Source organism: Centrocercus urophasianus, unplaced genomic scaffold (genome assembly GCF_019232065.1).
Source record: "Centrocercus urophasianus isolate 14NV4802_14NV808 unplaced genomic scaffold, USGS_Curo_1.0 seq_13, whole genome shotgun sequence".
NCBI lineage: Eukaryota > Metazoa > Chordata > Aves > Galliformes > Phasianidae > Centrocercus > Centrocercus urophasianus.
In genome coordinates, this window is record NW_024884475.1 from 50,149,234 (window position 1) to 50,165,457 (window position 16,224).

The 16,224-nt window shown below is 39.4% G+C and overlaps 2 protein-coding genes across 4 annotated transcripts in view; one reads left to right on the top strand and one right to left on the bottom strand.

The window, feature by feature from the left end:
• Nucleotides 1-4,828, top strand: part of PRIMPOL (primase and DNA directed polymerase) — a 14,345-nt gene extending 9,517 nt beyond the window's left edge. For all 3 annotated transcript variants that reach the window (XM_042812747.1, XM_042812749.1, XM_042812750.1), the window contains 7 exons: nt 1,205-1,367; nt 2,414-2,508; nt 3,081-3,167; nt 3,241-3,349; nt 3,660-3,742; nt 3,826-3,872; nt 4,128-4,828. In XM_042812747.1, coding sequence (XP_042668681.1) covers nt 1,205-1,367; nt 2,414-2,508; nt 3,081-3,167; nt 3,241-3,349; nt 3,660-3,742; nt 3,826-3,872; nt 4,128-4,418 — 875 coding nt within the window. In that variant the 3' untranslated portion in view covers nt 4,419-4,828. The remainder of the gene's footprint in view (nt 1-1,204; nt 1,368-2,413; nt 2,509-3,080; nt 3,168-3,240; nt 3,350-3,659; nt 3,743-3,825; nt 3,873-4,127) is intronic.
• On the bottom strand, nt 3,589-15,236 carry CENPU (centromere protein U). Its single transcript, XM_042812751.1, has 11 exons — nt 15,025-15,236; nt 14,016-14,133; nt 13,056-13,161; nt 12,129-12,216; nt 10,973-11,045; nt 9,830-9,947; nt 9,376-9,454; nt 8,384-8,431; nt 7,080-7,141; nt 5,992-6,148; nt 3,589-5,265 (listed from the first exon to the last, which is right to left on the bottom strand). The coding sequence occupies exons 1-11, from the start codon at nt 15,073-15,075 to the stop codon at nt 5,128-5,130; spliced, it is 1,038 nt and encodes a 345-aa protein (XP_042668685.1). The 5' UTR covers nt 15,076-15,236; the 3' UTR covers nt 3,589-5,127.
• Nucleotides 15,237-16,224: the final 988 nt, after the last annotated feature.

The following is a 16,224-nucleotide window of genomic DNA, read 5'->3' on the forward strand; positions in this document are numbered from 1 at the left end:
TTCCTCTGTTTGGAATGACAGCTATTAGATTTTGATGACAGAATAATAGAAATTAGGGTTGGACACTTCATGCCCCACCTGTTCTTTGCCTATACATGGCGTTAAAATGTTAATAATCTTTAGGAGCACAACACCCATAGTCAAACTGAAGTTGGAAATTGCCTCCACCCTTATAATCTGGAGTGTTTACCCTGAGTGAAATGAAAATAGCTTTGCACACTTTTGTGCAGTGATTTATGTGTCTGAAGAATTATCGTGTTTTTTCTTAGACTTCACTGAAGAACCCCTCTGACTTCAAATTCTTCTAATGGAATACACAGGATCATTTCTATTGCTAGCCTTTAGTACATCTTGAGTACATCTGATCTGTTGAAATATAATCCCAAAATTGGTATTTTGTTATGCTTCTTTATTACTGATTCAGGATCACTTTATACATCTACTAACTAAAATTCCTTCGAGATACTAGTTAGAGAATGGAAACTAAAGGAAAGCAGACTGTTCAGTCTGTCAATCCACCTTTTAAGGATTTGATGTTAGTCCTCAAAATCAACTATCTTTAACATTTATGCCACCATCTTACCACAAAACTGGAAAGCTAAACCAGACTACCTGGAGTACTGAGTTACAGCACAAGGCTGCAACGATAGAAAGGCATGTGACATTGCAGAGTTTTTAGTTCCTTTTCCTTCATGCAAATTAAATGCAATCCACAACTAAAGCCCCCACCTCTCTGATAAAGCTTGAGACAGATTAGGTGATGTTTACCTTTTTAATTGTGTTTGGTTTTGAGATTGGAATTCCATTTTCTTGATACGCACTTCAGACAAGTCGTGTCTGCAGAACACAGGAAGTCTGCTAAGTGTGACGTCATCTGATTAAAATAACTGTAGCTTTGTATTCTCAGTGGTATTTCACAAAATTATTGTGAAATCATGTTTTATTTTGAAGAGAAACCTTCCGCAATGATAACGTCAGAATGATGCTGGTGTGAAAATGCTGAGTGTCTTACATACGATTTAAGAATTTATGTTTGCATAATCTTAATTGGCCACGTTTCTGCTGTGAGAAGTGAGCTGAAACCACTCAGTTTTCAACCATTCCTTAAACCCTCAGTTAGGTCTCAGAAAAATTGTTCTATTTACAAATATACAGTAAATCCTAGCAAGCACTGTTATTTTATGAAGTACTTGTTTTCCTGTAGGAGTTTACACAAGGAACAGAAATTTCCGGATGTATAAGTCATCAAAAGCAGGAAAAAATGTGATTCTGACAATAGCAGAAGATAACAAGTTTGTCCCTAACTGCGAAGAGAACATTTCTTTGGAGGAAGCATATTTTCTTTCCTCTTTGGTCTGCAACGTTAGGTAATGGTTTAATTCCAGTGGAATTTTAAATATTTTAAAATACAATTTCAGTGATTTTTCTCCTGCAGCACTTATGAGCAAGTGCTATGAACAAGCAGGTAATCCATGAACACTGTTACACTGCTGTTTTTCCTGGAATTCCCTGCCTTTGAAGAAAAAAATCTTGGGACTCAGTTTCCATTTTTAACCTACATTCAAGTGTCCAAAGTATGTTAACAAATTAAAAGATTTTTGTACATGTTTACTTGCACACCAGATTTCCCCTTTGTTACAGAGACTTCCTTAGATTGGTTGCTACCTCACATAATAATCTAAACTGTTTCTTTCTAACCTGACCCTCAGGTATGTTTTGCCCTACAGTGACTTGTAGCTTAAGATGATCCCAGTAAAATACTGTTACTGAAAGAGGGCTAAATGGTATCTCTGTGAATAATTTCATGAAAACAAGTTTTTTGTTGCTTCCATTTTCTTAAGTGTTCATTTTCCTGAACTGATGCCAGTAGCCCAATAGCACAAACCATATATTGTATTTATATCACAGAATCAGCTGAATGTCATAAATATGGGTGAGAAGTTCTTCTGCATTGAATTTGGCCTTCTGTAATCAGCTGGCTCATAATTAACAATATGGAAGGGCAGTTCAGTGCAGACAGAATGGAAAGAAAAATAAAGCTGAAACTTTTCGAAATGCTCAAATATTACACCTAGAGCAAATATTTCTGTGAATGTGTACCATTAGTCTCTAAATGGCTGGCTCCTGGGATTTCTGCCAGGCAAGTTTGGCTTTTTTGAAGGAGTAAACCCTGCCCTCTGCTGAGCAATCAGAGGCAAGCGTCCAAAAGTGCTGCAGGGACAGTAAGAGGCATTATAGGGGGGTAAAAGAATGGAAGGGGCCTCTGGAGGCCTTGTGGGCCAACCCCTCCGCTCAGGCAGGGTACCCAGAGCTGGTTGCCCTGGGCTGTTCTCTTATGCTGTGCTGTGTTATATCATAGTGTGCTATGCTGCAAGAATCATACATTTTCCTTTGCGTTCTCTCTTTCATTCAGATCCAAAGATGACACAAGAATTCTATCTAGCTTTCCAGAAGAGGAAATAAAGATGTCTGCTTTTTTAAGAAGTAAAACCACCAGAAGCACCAGAGGTACTGCAAGCCTTTTCTGCACTATAGAGAAGGGGCACAAAAACAAATATACATGTAAGTTAGATGTGCTGTGACTTACACACCTGATAGCTTGTATGAGAGCTCTTCCTCAGCTAGATTTCTGCAGAAGGCAGAGTAGGGATGATCTGTACCACCTCCAGCACTCTGCAGTGCTTGGATGCCACTTACCTTCCCTCTTCGTCCCCAAGCAGGCATGATCTGCTCCAGTTCTCCATCTCTTGCTGATGGTGGTTGGGGAGAGGTCTCTACTTGCCATTCCATGCCAAGCACCAGCTTGCTGCCACTGCACGTGTGGTTGCAGTGCTGGATACCCAGAATAGCACAGTGAGAGCACGAGTTGAGAGGGCTCTTTTCTCCAACCCTTTTGCACCAGAATGCCTCACTAAAATCAGAAGAAAGCTCTACAGGAAATGATCACTGGATTTACCCCTGCTTTTATGAAAGGAAGGGGTGGGATTTGTGCCTATGATCTATCTAGCATGTAACAGTACATTACCACTATGTTATAATTACAGAAGCATTATGCATGTGGCTTTTTTTTTTTTAAACAGAGTCCATGGAAGGCTATCAGGATTCACCATATCCAGAGATTGATTGTTTTGTTCGTTCTTTGATTAATAAAGACGGGGTGCAAGGAGGTAACGACTGTGCCATTATTTCCAGATGAATATTCAGCAGCACTATTTTTAAAAAAGTAATTTTCTTTTTCAGGGATAAGGCAATGGAATTATTTCTCAGGGGAAGAAATACTCGTTTATGATATTTCTGGTTACCGTTGGTGTGAAAATATTGGAAGAGCCCACAGAAGTAACAACATCATGTATGATCTTTAACTATTCAGTTTTCACTTCAGATCAGATCTATTACATATTTTTCTGCTCAGCTGCAATTCTATGAAAATATTTAAATTCTCATCACCTGTTAAAATTTCTGCCCTCTTACTCTGTCAGGATACAATTCTCCTCTTAAATTTACTTTGTGATGTAAGAGCCACATGTCAGTGTGAAATCATTATCAGTAGTTTGTGGACAAACAAAACGTGTTCCTTCAGTGTCAGAGTTTCAAAGCCGTGTATATTTATTTCCTTTACATAATGTTAGTAAAAACCAAAATTATTATTTCATTTGTAGGATTCTGGTAGATCTAAAAAAGGAAGTTTGGTATCAGAAGTGCCACGATCCGGTCTGCAGGGAAAAAAACTTCAAATCACAAAGTATGTATTTTGTTTGCCAAGCCATTGTATTTAACACTCTTTGGAATCTTAATTTTAATTAAACACCTTATCTTTGATTTTAGGTCTTCCATTGCCACCTAGGATATGTTTGTCTTCCCTTTTCATAGAGGTATGTGTTTTGTCTTATCAACATGCTAAAAGCTAAGCCTTCTTTAGCAAAAAACCTATATACAATACACTATTTTTAGTTTGCTGAAAACTAACGCATTCCTATTGGTATTAAAACAGGCTTCCATGGGGTAGTGTGGCTATAAATTAACTCCTTGGAAACTTGTTGGTCAGCTTTCTGTAGCATTCATTATATGTAACAGTTGCAAGAGTTCAGTTAGAAATATGGAATAAAGAACGTTCTTGTTTCTAAAAGGAGGAAGATCATAAGGTAACAGATGAACATGAGAACACAGAAGAAAAAGTAACATCACATTCCAACCCAGCAGATCTGTCAGATAGCCCAGCCTCTCGAGAAGACAACACATCTCAAGACACTCAGTGGGACAGTGCAAGTGATGATGCCTATTTGGTAGAAAGCGCTGAAGATGTGGAGCTAGCAGAAGCAGCAGATGATAGTCTGGGTTACAACACAGAAGAAATTCCTGATGAAGTTCTTTTGGAATTGTCATGGAAACAAGACACTTGTAACAAAGAAGACAGCTAACCATGGACTTAGCTAGCAAACAGACTAGTAGCAACAAAGCTTGCTTTAATACAGCGTGGGTATCACATGCCTTCAGTGAAAGATACTGTGACGTAGTTCAAAAGCACTTTTCTAGAGCTGTTAGACAATAAAGCTAGTAACTGCTAAAAACAAGCAACCCTGAGAACACATTAAATGGGTGTAAAGAGATCACAGGGGCTGAAGAAGACTGGGCTGGAAACTCCTCATGAAGGCTGCTTCAAGACATTTAGCACTTTGAAGGCTTACTGCCTTACAATTTCTGTTTTCTTAGCTGTTTGTTCAACTTCTACCAATAAGCCAAATAGTAAATTTCTTCACTTCCAGACATGGAAGAAAACTACTTTTTTCTGATACAGATTTAATAAAGAGATTTGTCTGTCACTGGTTCATCCAACGTCAGTGCATTCCCTCTTTAAGGTACATATTATTTAAGATCACATCACTTAAATAACCAAGGATTAAAAAAAACAAGTGTTGTTGACAGAGTACAGGAAGTTTTACTGTATTAACTGGAATTGTTATTTCATTCTGAATTAAGTTCTTAGGCAAGCTATTCTACCATACAAAGATACTATCTGATGAAGTCGCTGACTTCTTTTAAACACCAAAGACCAACAACAATTCGCCAAGCAAAGCACAGTCCATTACAATAATGATCAATTATTGTCAAAAAGCCTATTAAAAGAGCTTAATGTTCCTTAGATAACTTCCCTCTCTGTACCTCCAGGGCATATTCCAGTTTCCTATTAATATTCTGAAAGTGTCTTTCTGCTTGTAGAATTCTCTGTGACTCCACCAGAAGAGCAGGTAAGCTGGAAGTTCCGTACTGTTGTGAAGGAAGAAGTTACAGGGCAATGTTTGGTGTTTTTTTTCTCCCCAAGAATTAAAAGTCACATACCTATCTGTATTTATTTTTCCTCTATCTGAAATAGTGCAATATAACTTCTAAAAGCAAAGAATAGCCGAGCTAGACAGTCTTCTAAAAGAGCAGGTTTCCTGCTCTTCTATATACAGCAGGCACCTAGCACTGTCCACAGATTAGCACACCGGGTCACGAGGACAGCCACAGTAAGAGGGGACAGAGATCTAAGACTAATGAGAAGCTAATCTGGTCACAAAAGACAAGTGCTGTTTTTACCAACCATTAACCACATTATAGAACATGTATGTCAGTACCAGAGCCTTCCCTAACATTGAACGAGCAAAAATTGGTTACCTACTTCTCACTCTTAATATTCCTATAGTTTCTATTAAAAAAATGCTAGACCTGAGGATAACAGTTATGTTTACGTGCTCTTTAATTTTTGGACATAGAAATGGGGGGATCAATTTTCTCTCAAATATGTCAGTTTCTAAACACGAGAGAAGAAAAGAGCGAGATGCTGATACAGCAATGACTCGCAAGTTGGTTCCACAGAAGTGTTTTTATCAGAATACTGCTATGTAATGTAAGTCAAATGTAAGTAGAAATGCATGTCTGTCCAGAAGAAAAAGCCTCCAGAAGGGAGGCTGATCCAGAACAGTTCGAAAACACGCAGAAATATGTACTCACTGCCACTTTCTTTCTTGGGTTTTCTTCTCTGTAATTCAAGTAGTCGTGCTGTAGTTCCTTTAAATCAGCAAGGAATTGAACTACTTGCCTCAAGGAAGATTTCCTCTCCTCCACCTCATCATATTCTTTTCGTAGTTTTATCAGTTGTGGTTCAGTTCTGAAAAAGATCATGCTTTGATCACTATATCTGAATATTTATGACATGAGGAATTGTGAATGCATTTCCTCTGCAAAAGAATTAAGGAAAAAGTTGATCCGAAATATGAAGCATAGGTTAGAATAACGTACTATTTAAACAGAAAAATAGGTGGATTACTTCAATTGGAGTACAGGTCCAAATCCACAAGAACAAAAAAACCCTTCACCTTTTAAGTTCTCACATTTTTCCACACTTTACCATCAAGTCTGACAACACAGCGAATCTCTTAAGCACTTCTGTGCCTCTGATGTTGCTTAAATATGCAACCTGCTTCTGCAGACACCAGCTTGCAGGCTGAGGTGTTCTGGGCCTATGCTGAAGCATACTCAGGAGCTATAAACGAGATACTCCTCTGCCTAAGAAAGCTGAAGGACTCAATCTATTACATGATGTTTGAAGCATGATCAGCACTCCAGCAACAGAACACCCAACAGCCATTTTCATTTCAGTATTGCCTCAGAAAGGCTTTCTTAAAATGATCAAATGATTAAAACACAACAAATAAGAAATGTGAAGACGGCTTTCAACCCACGAGAGGGGCTAGAGACATCAAATTCTCGTACTATCAAAACAAATTCTGCACTGTCTTCGCTTCATGACTTACTATTCCAATTGTAACAGGGTTTTCTTAGAAACATACTATCTGAAGTACCACCCCTGCAACTACAGTAACATAAGAGAGAACACTGCAAGAATTACTCTATCTAGCAGTCTGAAACAGGGAAGGGTTACCCAAAGCTTCCGTAAAAACACAAAGCAGTACAGAACAGAATTAGAGTTTCACCAAAATAAAACGTAAAAGTTGCTTTTACTTCAGATTAAAAAAACAAACCACAAAGTAGCCTCCTCCAGCTTTTCAGGCTGCTATTGTGCGTTATCAGGAACGCACCTACTTAGCTTTTCTCTGACTTGCATCAGTTGCTGCCTTTTCTTGTTGATGTCTGCCACCACCTGTAACAAATGAGGAAACACTTTGAACTTGTTTGAGACTTCACAGGCAAACAACTCAAACACTGAAGGCTTTTTTTTCTTTGAGACTCTAGTGCATGTCATTCAGTATGGCTGCTGGAACTATGAAATTAAGCATAACAAAGCTTTCTTTAATAGATGCTTTTTAAAATTCTCTAAAAACTTACATTTTTGAGCTGCAAGCTTGAGTTGAAACAAATGTATAAAGCTCAAAATAAGGAAACAAAACAACTGTGAATGCTGGATGCATACTAAAATTTTTGTTTTTACAGAGTAGTTTACTGTATGAGCTCAAATTGCTTTTCATCCTTAACACATTAATTGCTACCTGTCAGAATATAATCTCTTCTTGTTAAAAGCTATTTAGCCATCAAAAAGTTTGCTGAAGAGGTTAATCGGTGCACACTGCTTGCAGCTGTTAAGTAGGCTAAGTTGCTTAATCATTAAATAGAAAGAGATATTCAGGAAAGAGAACAAATTTCAATCTTCTGTTTGGTCCAACTGCCCTTTCACACTTAGAATTACAAGGTCCAAAGGCAGAAAGTTCTACAGACACTTCTCATGTGAGAGACCAACTGTAGCTATAATATATCATTAGAAGATAGTGCCTAACTTGCTCTTAAGTCTCCCTGCTGTGGGGGCATTCATCTCTATCCTGATGAAACCACTCCACAGTTCTCTGCTCCTACGCTGGTTTCTCCACCTGGCTGTATTTCTTGTTTTGCATTTCAAATGCAAACAGAGGAACTGCCTTCTCTGAACAAAAATCTTGCATGCACTAAGAGAACGTATCTCCCTTCGACTTCTGTTATGTAAACAATCCAGTGCTATTCCCATAGGTTTTTGCTGCTTTCTTCTGAATTTTACATTAATTTATGTTTCTGGAAGGTGATATTTCATTGGTTTTCCAGAGGGTTCACCAGTGCTTGCTGAAAATAAGTGAGCATTTAAGAAACACGGAGTAGTTCACATGCATGAAAACCATGCATGTCCTAATGTATGTCTGCAGTCCAACAGTACATGCATGCAGTTTGCATTCTACCATGCTACTTCAGTCCCTTCCTCCAAATGTTCTAGGGTTCTTCATGCTGCATTTGTGCTCGTTTCTGTAGTACAGTACATTTTTTTTGTCAAGTATTTCTTCCACCCTACTGTCTGATTTTTCAACATCACCTCTGCATGCTGTAATTTCAGTGATAGCATGTATTTCAGACATGTAATTACCTTAGCATTTTTTTTCTTTATATTCTTTAGTTCCTGGACTTCTATTATCTGTGGAAGAAGAGAACATTAGTGACGAATCTGGATTTCATCTCTATACTCCTAAAAACATTGTTGTAAGAATTACTTTGCAATCACACCAAGAAACTATTCACTAAAACACTGTTCCAAAAGAATATGACAGGTATCTCAGTTGTTTATCAACTCTTCCCCCATGCCAGAGGAAGACTGTTGCACACCATTAATCACCTTGCACCAATTAGCATTACTCCACTGTGTAACACTGCCTATGCTATTTTTTCTATTACTTTACAGGAAATGTATTAATCTAGTCATTTTAAACCTGCTTCTTCCAGTGAATCACTTAGGACTATGATTGTAGTACTCATACATTTTATTCATCACAACAAAGTCTGACTTCATTTTACTAGCTGTAATTAGTGAGATTAATTATTAGTCTTCCAAGCTAGTAGTTTGGTGGGATTTTTTTGATAGATATATTCACACTACACTCAAAAACAACGGTTTTCATTAAGTTGTTAAAGGCTTTAGCCAGGCTGTTACACACAGGAGTAACTACAACAGGGCCTGTGGGCTTTTAAAGCATTTTCCATAACTGTCAAATTTCCTCAGTCAAATTGTACAGCTCTCCAGTTTTACTGCACAATGTTTTAACTATGGCACTAACTTCAAGATTATTAGATGCTTCCCTATTCTCAAAAACTGGCAGTTTTGCAAGGTGTTTCCATGACAGCAATATTGTCTAAACGCAATTCTTATCAAGGTCAGCACAGAGGCAACAAGTCATAACATACAAGTACCCATGCTTTCATTTAATTCAACCTGATGAGAGAGAGAAAATGTAAAGTATCAAGAAGTAAGCTTTTAAGGGACAACGTAAAGCCATCAGCATTTTCACTACAATGAAAATACATATTGCAGTGTAGCACACAGCTCTATAACCATAACCACTTTCTTCCTTACTGTGTACTTACAAGATCAGTGACTTGGTCCTCAAAAGCTGAACAGAAGGCACTGATAGCTTTTCTGCACGCCTTGGATTCTATGCTTTGTCTGGAGAAGTCAGAGGGATAAAACACAACTCATTTGTTTTAGTGAAGGAGAAATCCAGATATATTCTTGTGAATACAAGTACAACCCAATGTTAAACAGCTAGTAGCACAAGCAGCTGCAAATCATTCACGTGCTAGCAATAACTTAATTTCTACACTGGAGAACATCTACTCAGATGTGCTGTTCTTATATTTGGAAAAACTCCAAATTCCCAGGATCACATGCAAAAAAGCGTCAGAGAAACCTACCAATCATTAAAACAATACCAGAATGTAACTAATGCTGCATTACTTTAGGGTCAGTCCACTAGCAGAAAAGCACATTATTTATTTATACTCCTCTGAGCATTCAGTCAAATGAAAGCAGAATGTTTACCTATAGTTTGCTGCTATCTTTTCAAATTCAGCCAGAACAACATCCAGTTCTGTGATATCTCTGGATGATCTTTTCAGCTCATTGGGACACCAAAGAGGTACAGAAGATGGGCTGCTAACTGAAACAGCACAATAAAGACAAGCATTATACAATTCAGGTACACGCTCTGAAATAAAAGAAGTTATTGTACCCAGCATTAAGAATTAAGAACATTTAAATATAAAAATTTTATAAGGAAAATATTAATTAATTCCATGTTTTAGGCTGAGCAATTATGATAATTTTGGGAAACCATAAAATCATCAGAGAACACAAAGATTTGAATGATCAATCATATGATCTTATTACTTATTCTTCATCACTTCAAGAAAGTCCATTAATTGCACCAACTGATAAACTACACAGTGCCAAAAACACTGCTGGCTGCAAAGAACTATCAGCCTGAGTTTGGAGAGCCTGCATTACTCAAAGAGTCACGAATTGCTATATCATATTTGTATCAATTTTCTACTGATAGCTACTTCTGAAACACGGAAGGTATAACAATATCTTCCTTTAAACTTTGAAATAACAATATTGATGACTTCTATAAAAAAAATTTAAGTTTCTTCATGCACATCTAAATGTAAACCTAGCTTCCTTGGAACTATAATCCATTACATTCAAGTACAAGATGCCCCTGGGAAAGTTTCTCCCTACCAAAAAATACCACAGTCTTGAAGCTCCCTGTCTCATGGGTCTTTACATTATATCCTTGATATAAATCTGGGGAACCCTGTGTGCTCCAGGCACCAAGACCAAGAGATCCACTGGGGCACATTACAGCTCCATACCCAGGGACCCAAGTTTCTCTCTAAAGGAAACCAAGTACAAGCAAAGAGTAAAGCAAACCACCTCTGCTCTATCCCTCCAGTTAGGAATAGACAAGTCCAGAGATGCAAACCACAGAAATCAGAATTGTGTGGCACACCAGCTCCTCAACTTATCCATTGCTAAAGAGTGTTCAGACCCAGATTAAAACTGGAACCTCCCAGAAAAGCGAGCATGCTGCTACATACCAGAAATCAAAACCATTGAGTTAGGGAGAAGTATTGATCTTGAATGAGGAAAAGCTATACAAAAGTTTTGAAAGGTCTGCTTTACCAGAAGAACCTGGTGTGCTCTTCTTTGAAGGTCCCTTCTTTTTCACCTCAGATCGAGTAGCACTTGGAGCGTTCTGCAATATACAGAAATAGATTAAGAACCTAGGTGTGCTCGTTTGAAATTCTGAAAGATAGTAATTAAGCAGAATGCAGGGAAGTATTTCAGCACCTCATGACAGAAATGTTGGTACCATTTACTTAGGTCTGTTTCACCAGACTCACAGCACAGTGACTATGCAGCTACCTGGCTGCACAAAGCAGGTACACAACAGGTACTGGCAGGAAGAATGCTGCACACAGCTTAAAGCCCCTCAGTTCAGCACAGGCACCAACCTGTGCCAACCAACAGGCACCAGTTCTCTGATCAACAGCTCCTTCTCACCTTTTCACCTACATCTGTCCCAATTATTTTCTGATTCTGAATGCTTTTCTGTCACACAACAGCAATCCTACAGCAGTTCTTCATATGTGCAGCTTACTGATGAAAGTTTAACTTAGGTCCTGAATTTTACAACACATATCTCAATAATCCCAATTAATTTCAGTACGTGAAAAGCTTGTACACAAACCACTCCACAGCTTCTTCTACCATAGGTCTACTTTCTCAAGTCTGTGGGAAGGTGGGTACCTTCCATAGCCCCCAGAAGCTAAGCTGGCCAAAAGTATTTTGCACCAATTCAGGTCTGAGCATGGAAAAACATTCATTCAAAATCAATTGGCTTTAATCTAATTCTAACACGTTTTCAAAATTCATTTTATCAGCAAAAAATTCAATTCTCCCACGTGTGCTCTTCAGTACCAAACAAGAATAAGTAATTTATACATTATGTAGCACGGCACTTGAAAAAATATATTCTAGATATAATTAAACTCCTCGAAAAATTCAAAAAGTGAAAGTCACATATTCCCAAATGAGCAATAAAATGGACTACAGGACCCTGGCTTTTACATCCCCCACTGACGTGAGCAGTGCAGGTTTAAGAAGTTCACCTAACACTTGGCCATCCCACAGGAATGAGTAGATTTGCTTATTTGGTACACAACTAAGTATTAAAAAAAGCAAAGGAAAGGTCTTCCTTCCCTGCCATTATACAGTGCAGGCATGGCACAAAGCTAAACTCAAACTGACCAATATGCTTGCACATCTTTCTCCCTACCAGATTCTCCTTACGGGACTCATGTACAGAACCACTCTGGTTGAACTTGTGAAAGCCGCCCTCAGGCATCTTCAAGTGCATCTTTTCACTAGAATAAAAGAAAAATACCCACATGTAAACCAACCACACACCGAGGAAGAGTAGTTATTTTCCAGATACAATCAACAAAATCTTTGGGGAACATTTTGTACTGCTGTGTGCAGTTTGACTGCTTTAAATAAATAACACTAAAAGGTTCCAATGGCATATACAGGGGGCAGAATCCTGATCCCTCTACAGAAAAGCTCACAAAAGTTTTGAAATCATTTCTAATCAACCACAGGAATAGCCATCGTGTTTTCAGGAGAAACTTTGAACCAGTGAGAAAGCTATTACTTAGTATGTTTTAGAAGGAATGAAGAAGTCCTTTCGGGACTGGAGGGCTGAGGGGGAAATAAAAGAGCAATGCGTACCCTCACAAGTACTGTCTGGGTAATTCCTTCAAATCACACCTTCACTGAACTAAGGCTGGCACCAAACCAGCATTAACAGACAAGAACAGTACTAAAACTCATATTAAAAGGTGCTCTAAGTTATTTTTCTTGTTGCATACAGTTTAACAGATTTTTACTTGTTAACCTGTTGTTACCATTTCACCGCTTCTCAAACTTTGACACCAAGATTTAATGGACAAGTTACCTCACAAAGGCATTCTTTTCTCTAAAAAAAATAATCCAGTAACTATTTAAGTCAACATACTGCCAGTAAAAGGCAGGCTAATTTATTTATTTACCTTCCTTGCTTTTCTTACTCTTTTTTTTTCTTCCCATCTGGGAGATTTTAAGTATGTCTAACAAGCAGTTAGAGAAACCAGACAAATAGAAAGTTTTCTCCATTTAATCTAAAAAAAGAAAAATTAAATGCTGGCAATTAATTTTTCCACCAGACCTTCTTTCCACATTTGTCCTTTGTGGAGCTGGAACACGACTAGATGATTCATTTTCTGACTGCTCCTCTCCATAAGCATCTAAAGCAGTACTGTGCAAAGGCTGATCTGCAAAGAACAGAAAACAAGCTGTATAAAATTGTTCCTACCTGTTGAGACAAATACAGGTACATTAGCACTGTCTATCATTCAGCATTTAGAATTTCTGATGTTTGCTCACTCTAGCTATACTTGTTAAAAGCACATTTGGAGGTTATGAAAGGTATGTGTAATCAAAAGTTTCAGTGTCTATACTCATATCTGCTGTTGGTAGGGCCTGGAAAACAAGGCCTACAAGGAGTGGCTGAAGGAACCGGTGCTGCTTAGTCTGGAGGAAAGGAGGCTGAGAGGACCTCATTGCTCTGCAGAAAGACAGCGTTGGTATCTTTTTCTCAGGAGACAAGTCACAGGATGTGAGGCAATGGCCTCAAGTTGCACGGGGCAGCTTCATATTGGAAGTCAGGAATGGTTTCTTCACGGAAGGAGTGGTCAGGCACTGGAAGGGGCTGCTCAGGGAGCAGGTGGAGTTGCTATCCCCTCTGGTTGCTATCTAGAGGGATTTACAAGACAAGCAGATGTGGTACCCAGGGACGGGGCTTAGCAGTGGACTAAGACTTAATGATCTTGAAGGTCTTTTCCAACCTAAATGTTGCTAGAACTTTATTTCTCTACAAACTGAAAGTGAAGGTGCATGAAAGCTCAGCAAATACATATGTACACGCAGTACAGAATAGACAAAGGTTTAGAGTTTTATTTAAAGTCTTTCTTTGCTATAGCTTGTATCAGTCTTAAATATATTAATCTGACTACTTTCTCTGAATTCTTCCCTCCTCCCCTCCTCCCCCAGACAAAGCAGCGCTGTTTCTTATGTAAACATTGAGATATTTAGCTGATGAAAATCAGACATTCAAGTTCATACTAACCAAATGAATCACAAAGCTCCTCAAGTTGGTTTACACCTGCAACCTTTGATATTCTTGAGACATCAGGATCCTCAGGAAGAAGAAATTTCCGGCGAGGATGAGAACTGCCTTTGTGCTCCTGGTAGGGCACAAAATTAACAGCTGTCATCCCACTGACTGAATGTACGACAGACTAAATAAGACAAAGAATTTCAAGATTTTTTTATTAGAAATTAATTTAACATGGACTGCTTTGACTACTAGCCTACAAAATAAAACATTCGGAGCATACTTTTTTCCCCTTTTATTATGCTTATTCCCTAGGGGAAGCAATGGTATAACATCAGTGTATACTGCTGAGTTAGGTTAGACGTTAGGCAGAAATTCTTTACTCAGAGGGCGGTGAGGCACTGGCACTGCTACCCAGAGCTGTGGATGTCCCGTACCTGGAGATGCTCGCAGTTGGATGAGCCCTGGGCAGCCTGAGCTGGTGGGGGGCACCCAGCCCATGCCAGGGGTTAGGAGGGCTTTAAGGTCCCCTCCAAACGATGCCATTCTATGGCACGTTACTATGACTTGTATGTAGCACATAGTTTATCTTATTTTATAAAGCCAAGCACACGCACCTAGTAATCTTAGAGCTGTCTGATACTAACTTTCTATGACCTGTAGCCTTTTCCTTTTCAGGCATTAAAGCATCTCCTTTCGTCTCTATATTCACACAACATTCCTGGTTTGTCCAACTGACTGCTTTTTAATCTAAAAATGAAGAGTTCTAGTGCAGCTTCGTATAGAGGTTAGAATTAGTTCGTAAGTTAAGTATTCCACAGAACAACTCAAACAGAAAGGGAAGGGCATCTGCTCATTAGGTGTCTGTAACCGTTCCGTTCACCCACAAACACGGGGTGAAATTTTCTCAGACGTTTGTGCATAAGGAGAGGAACTGACAGGAAGCACTGCTCAGCAGGAATCAAAGACACAAGCGTACAGTAAAGCAACACAGGATTAAGTTCAGAGTGGAGAATTTTACCTTGAATTCATCTTCAGTACGATTTCTCTTCGTTCTTTTCTTAGAAGACATCTTACTAAACCGCTAAACATACAGTCGAATACAGAGCTACCGAAGAACAGCCCTGAATACAGATGCGCTTTCCTCGTCTTCAAACGAGCAGCCAGAGGCCTCGCTTCACCTCACAGCGCCCAACGGCCGCGCCGCCGCGATTCAAAGCAGCCGCGAGCACCGCCGGAAGCGGAAGCGCGAGCGGCTGAGGCGTCCCTCCCCGCCGCGGGAAGTTGCAGCGAGGGGATTGGCGGGAAGGGAGCCCTGCCCGCCCTCAGTGCCGCCCGTTGCCCCCGTTTCCGCGGTAATTTAGAGCTGTCCTTTCAACGCGTCGTCACAAATGCCATCCAACCGGAGCGGCAAATCCCGTGTTGTTCGGTGCTGGCTGGAAGCTCATCGTTACCCAGTCACAGTCCTCCGGCAATGTTCTCTCTCGTCCTGTTTCTGCTGTTAACATTTTCGGGAAGAATCCCTCTTTATTAACAACCCCCCCTCCCCCCCCCCCCAGCACCCCCAGTTACTGGCTGCCTTCAATCCGCACAAATCAGCTCCCTGCAGTGGCACACAGCCCCGCTGATGCTCTCCTGCAGCCATACACTTTCAGCCAGAACTCATAGTATCACATTAGTATTAATAGGAAATCTCTATACTCAGAATTCCCTGGGTATAGCAACAAAGCTCCATTTGGTAGACCATAAGCCTTAGGCAACAAGCAATAGTACAGACGATAGTGCTGCTTGGCTCCCACAGAAAGCTCTTTCTTACAGGGTGAGAAAAATAAACCATAGACTCAGCTCCTTAAGCTATTTTCGTCATGAAATATGGTAAAACTACACTGTCTGTCCAAGCAACAGGCACATATTTGAACACAGTACAGAATTTGTTGCAAAAAGGAACTTTAGAGTTCCTTCAGTGGGGGAAGAATTCATAAAGAACATACAGATGGTTATGGACAGTAGCATAGGAACAGCTATAAACATAATCTTGGTGACACTTCACCTACCATGGTTTGCATGATTTGCCCATTAACTCTTTCCAATTGCTCCCCAGATTAAAGCTAGATACACAGTATATGCACAGTGAAAGTGGAGATAAATACACACAAGGGAACAACGATACCAACCACCCAAAAGTAGTTTAAGGTTGGTAAAGCTACAGATTTCACTTAAA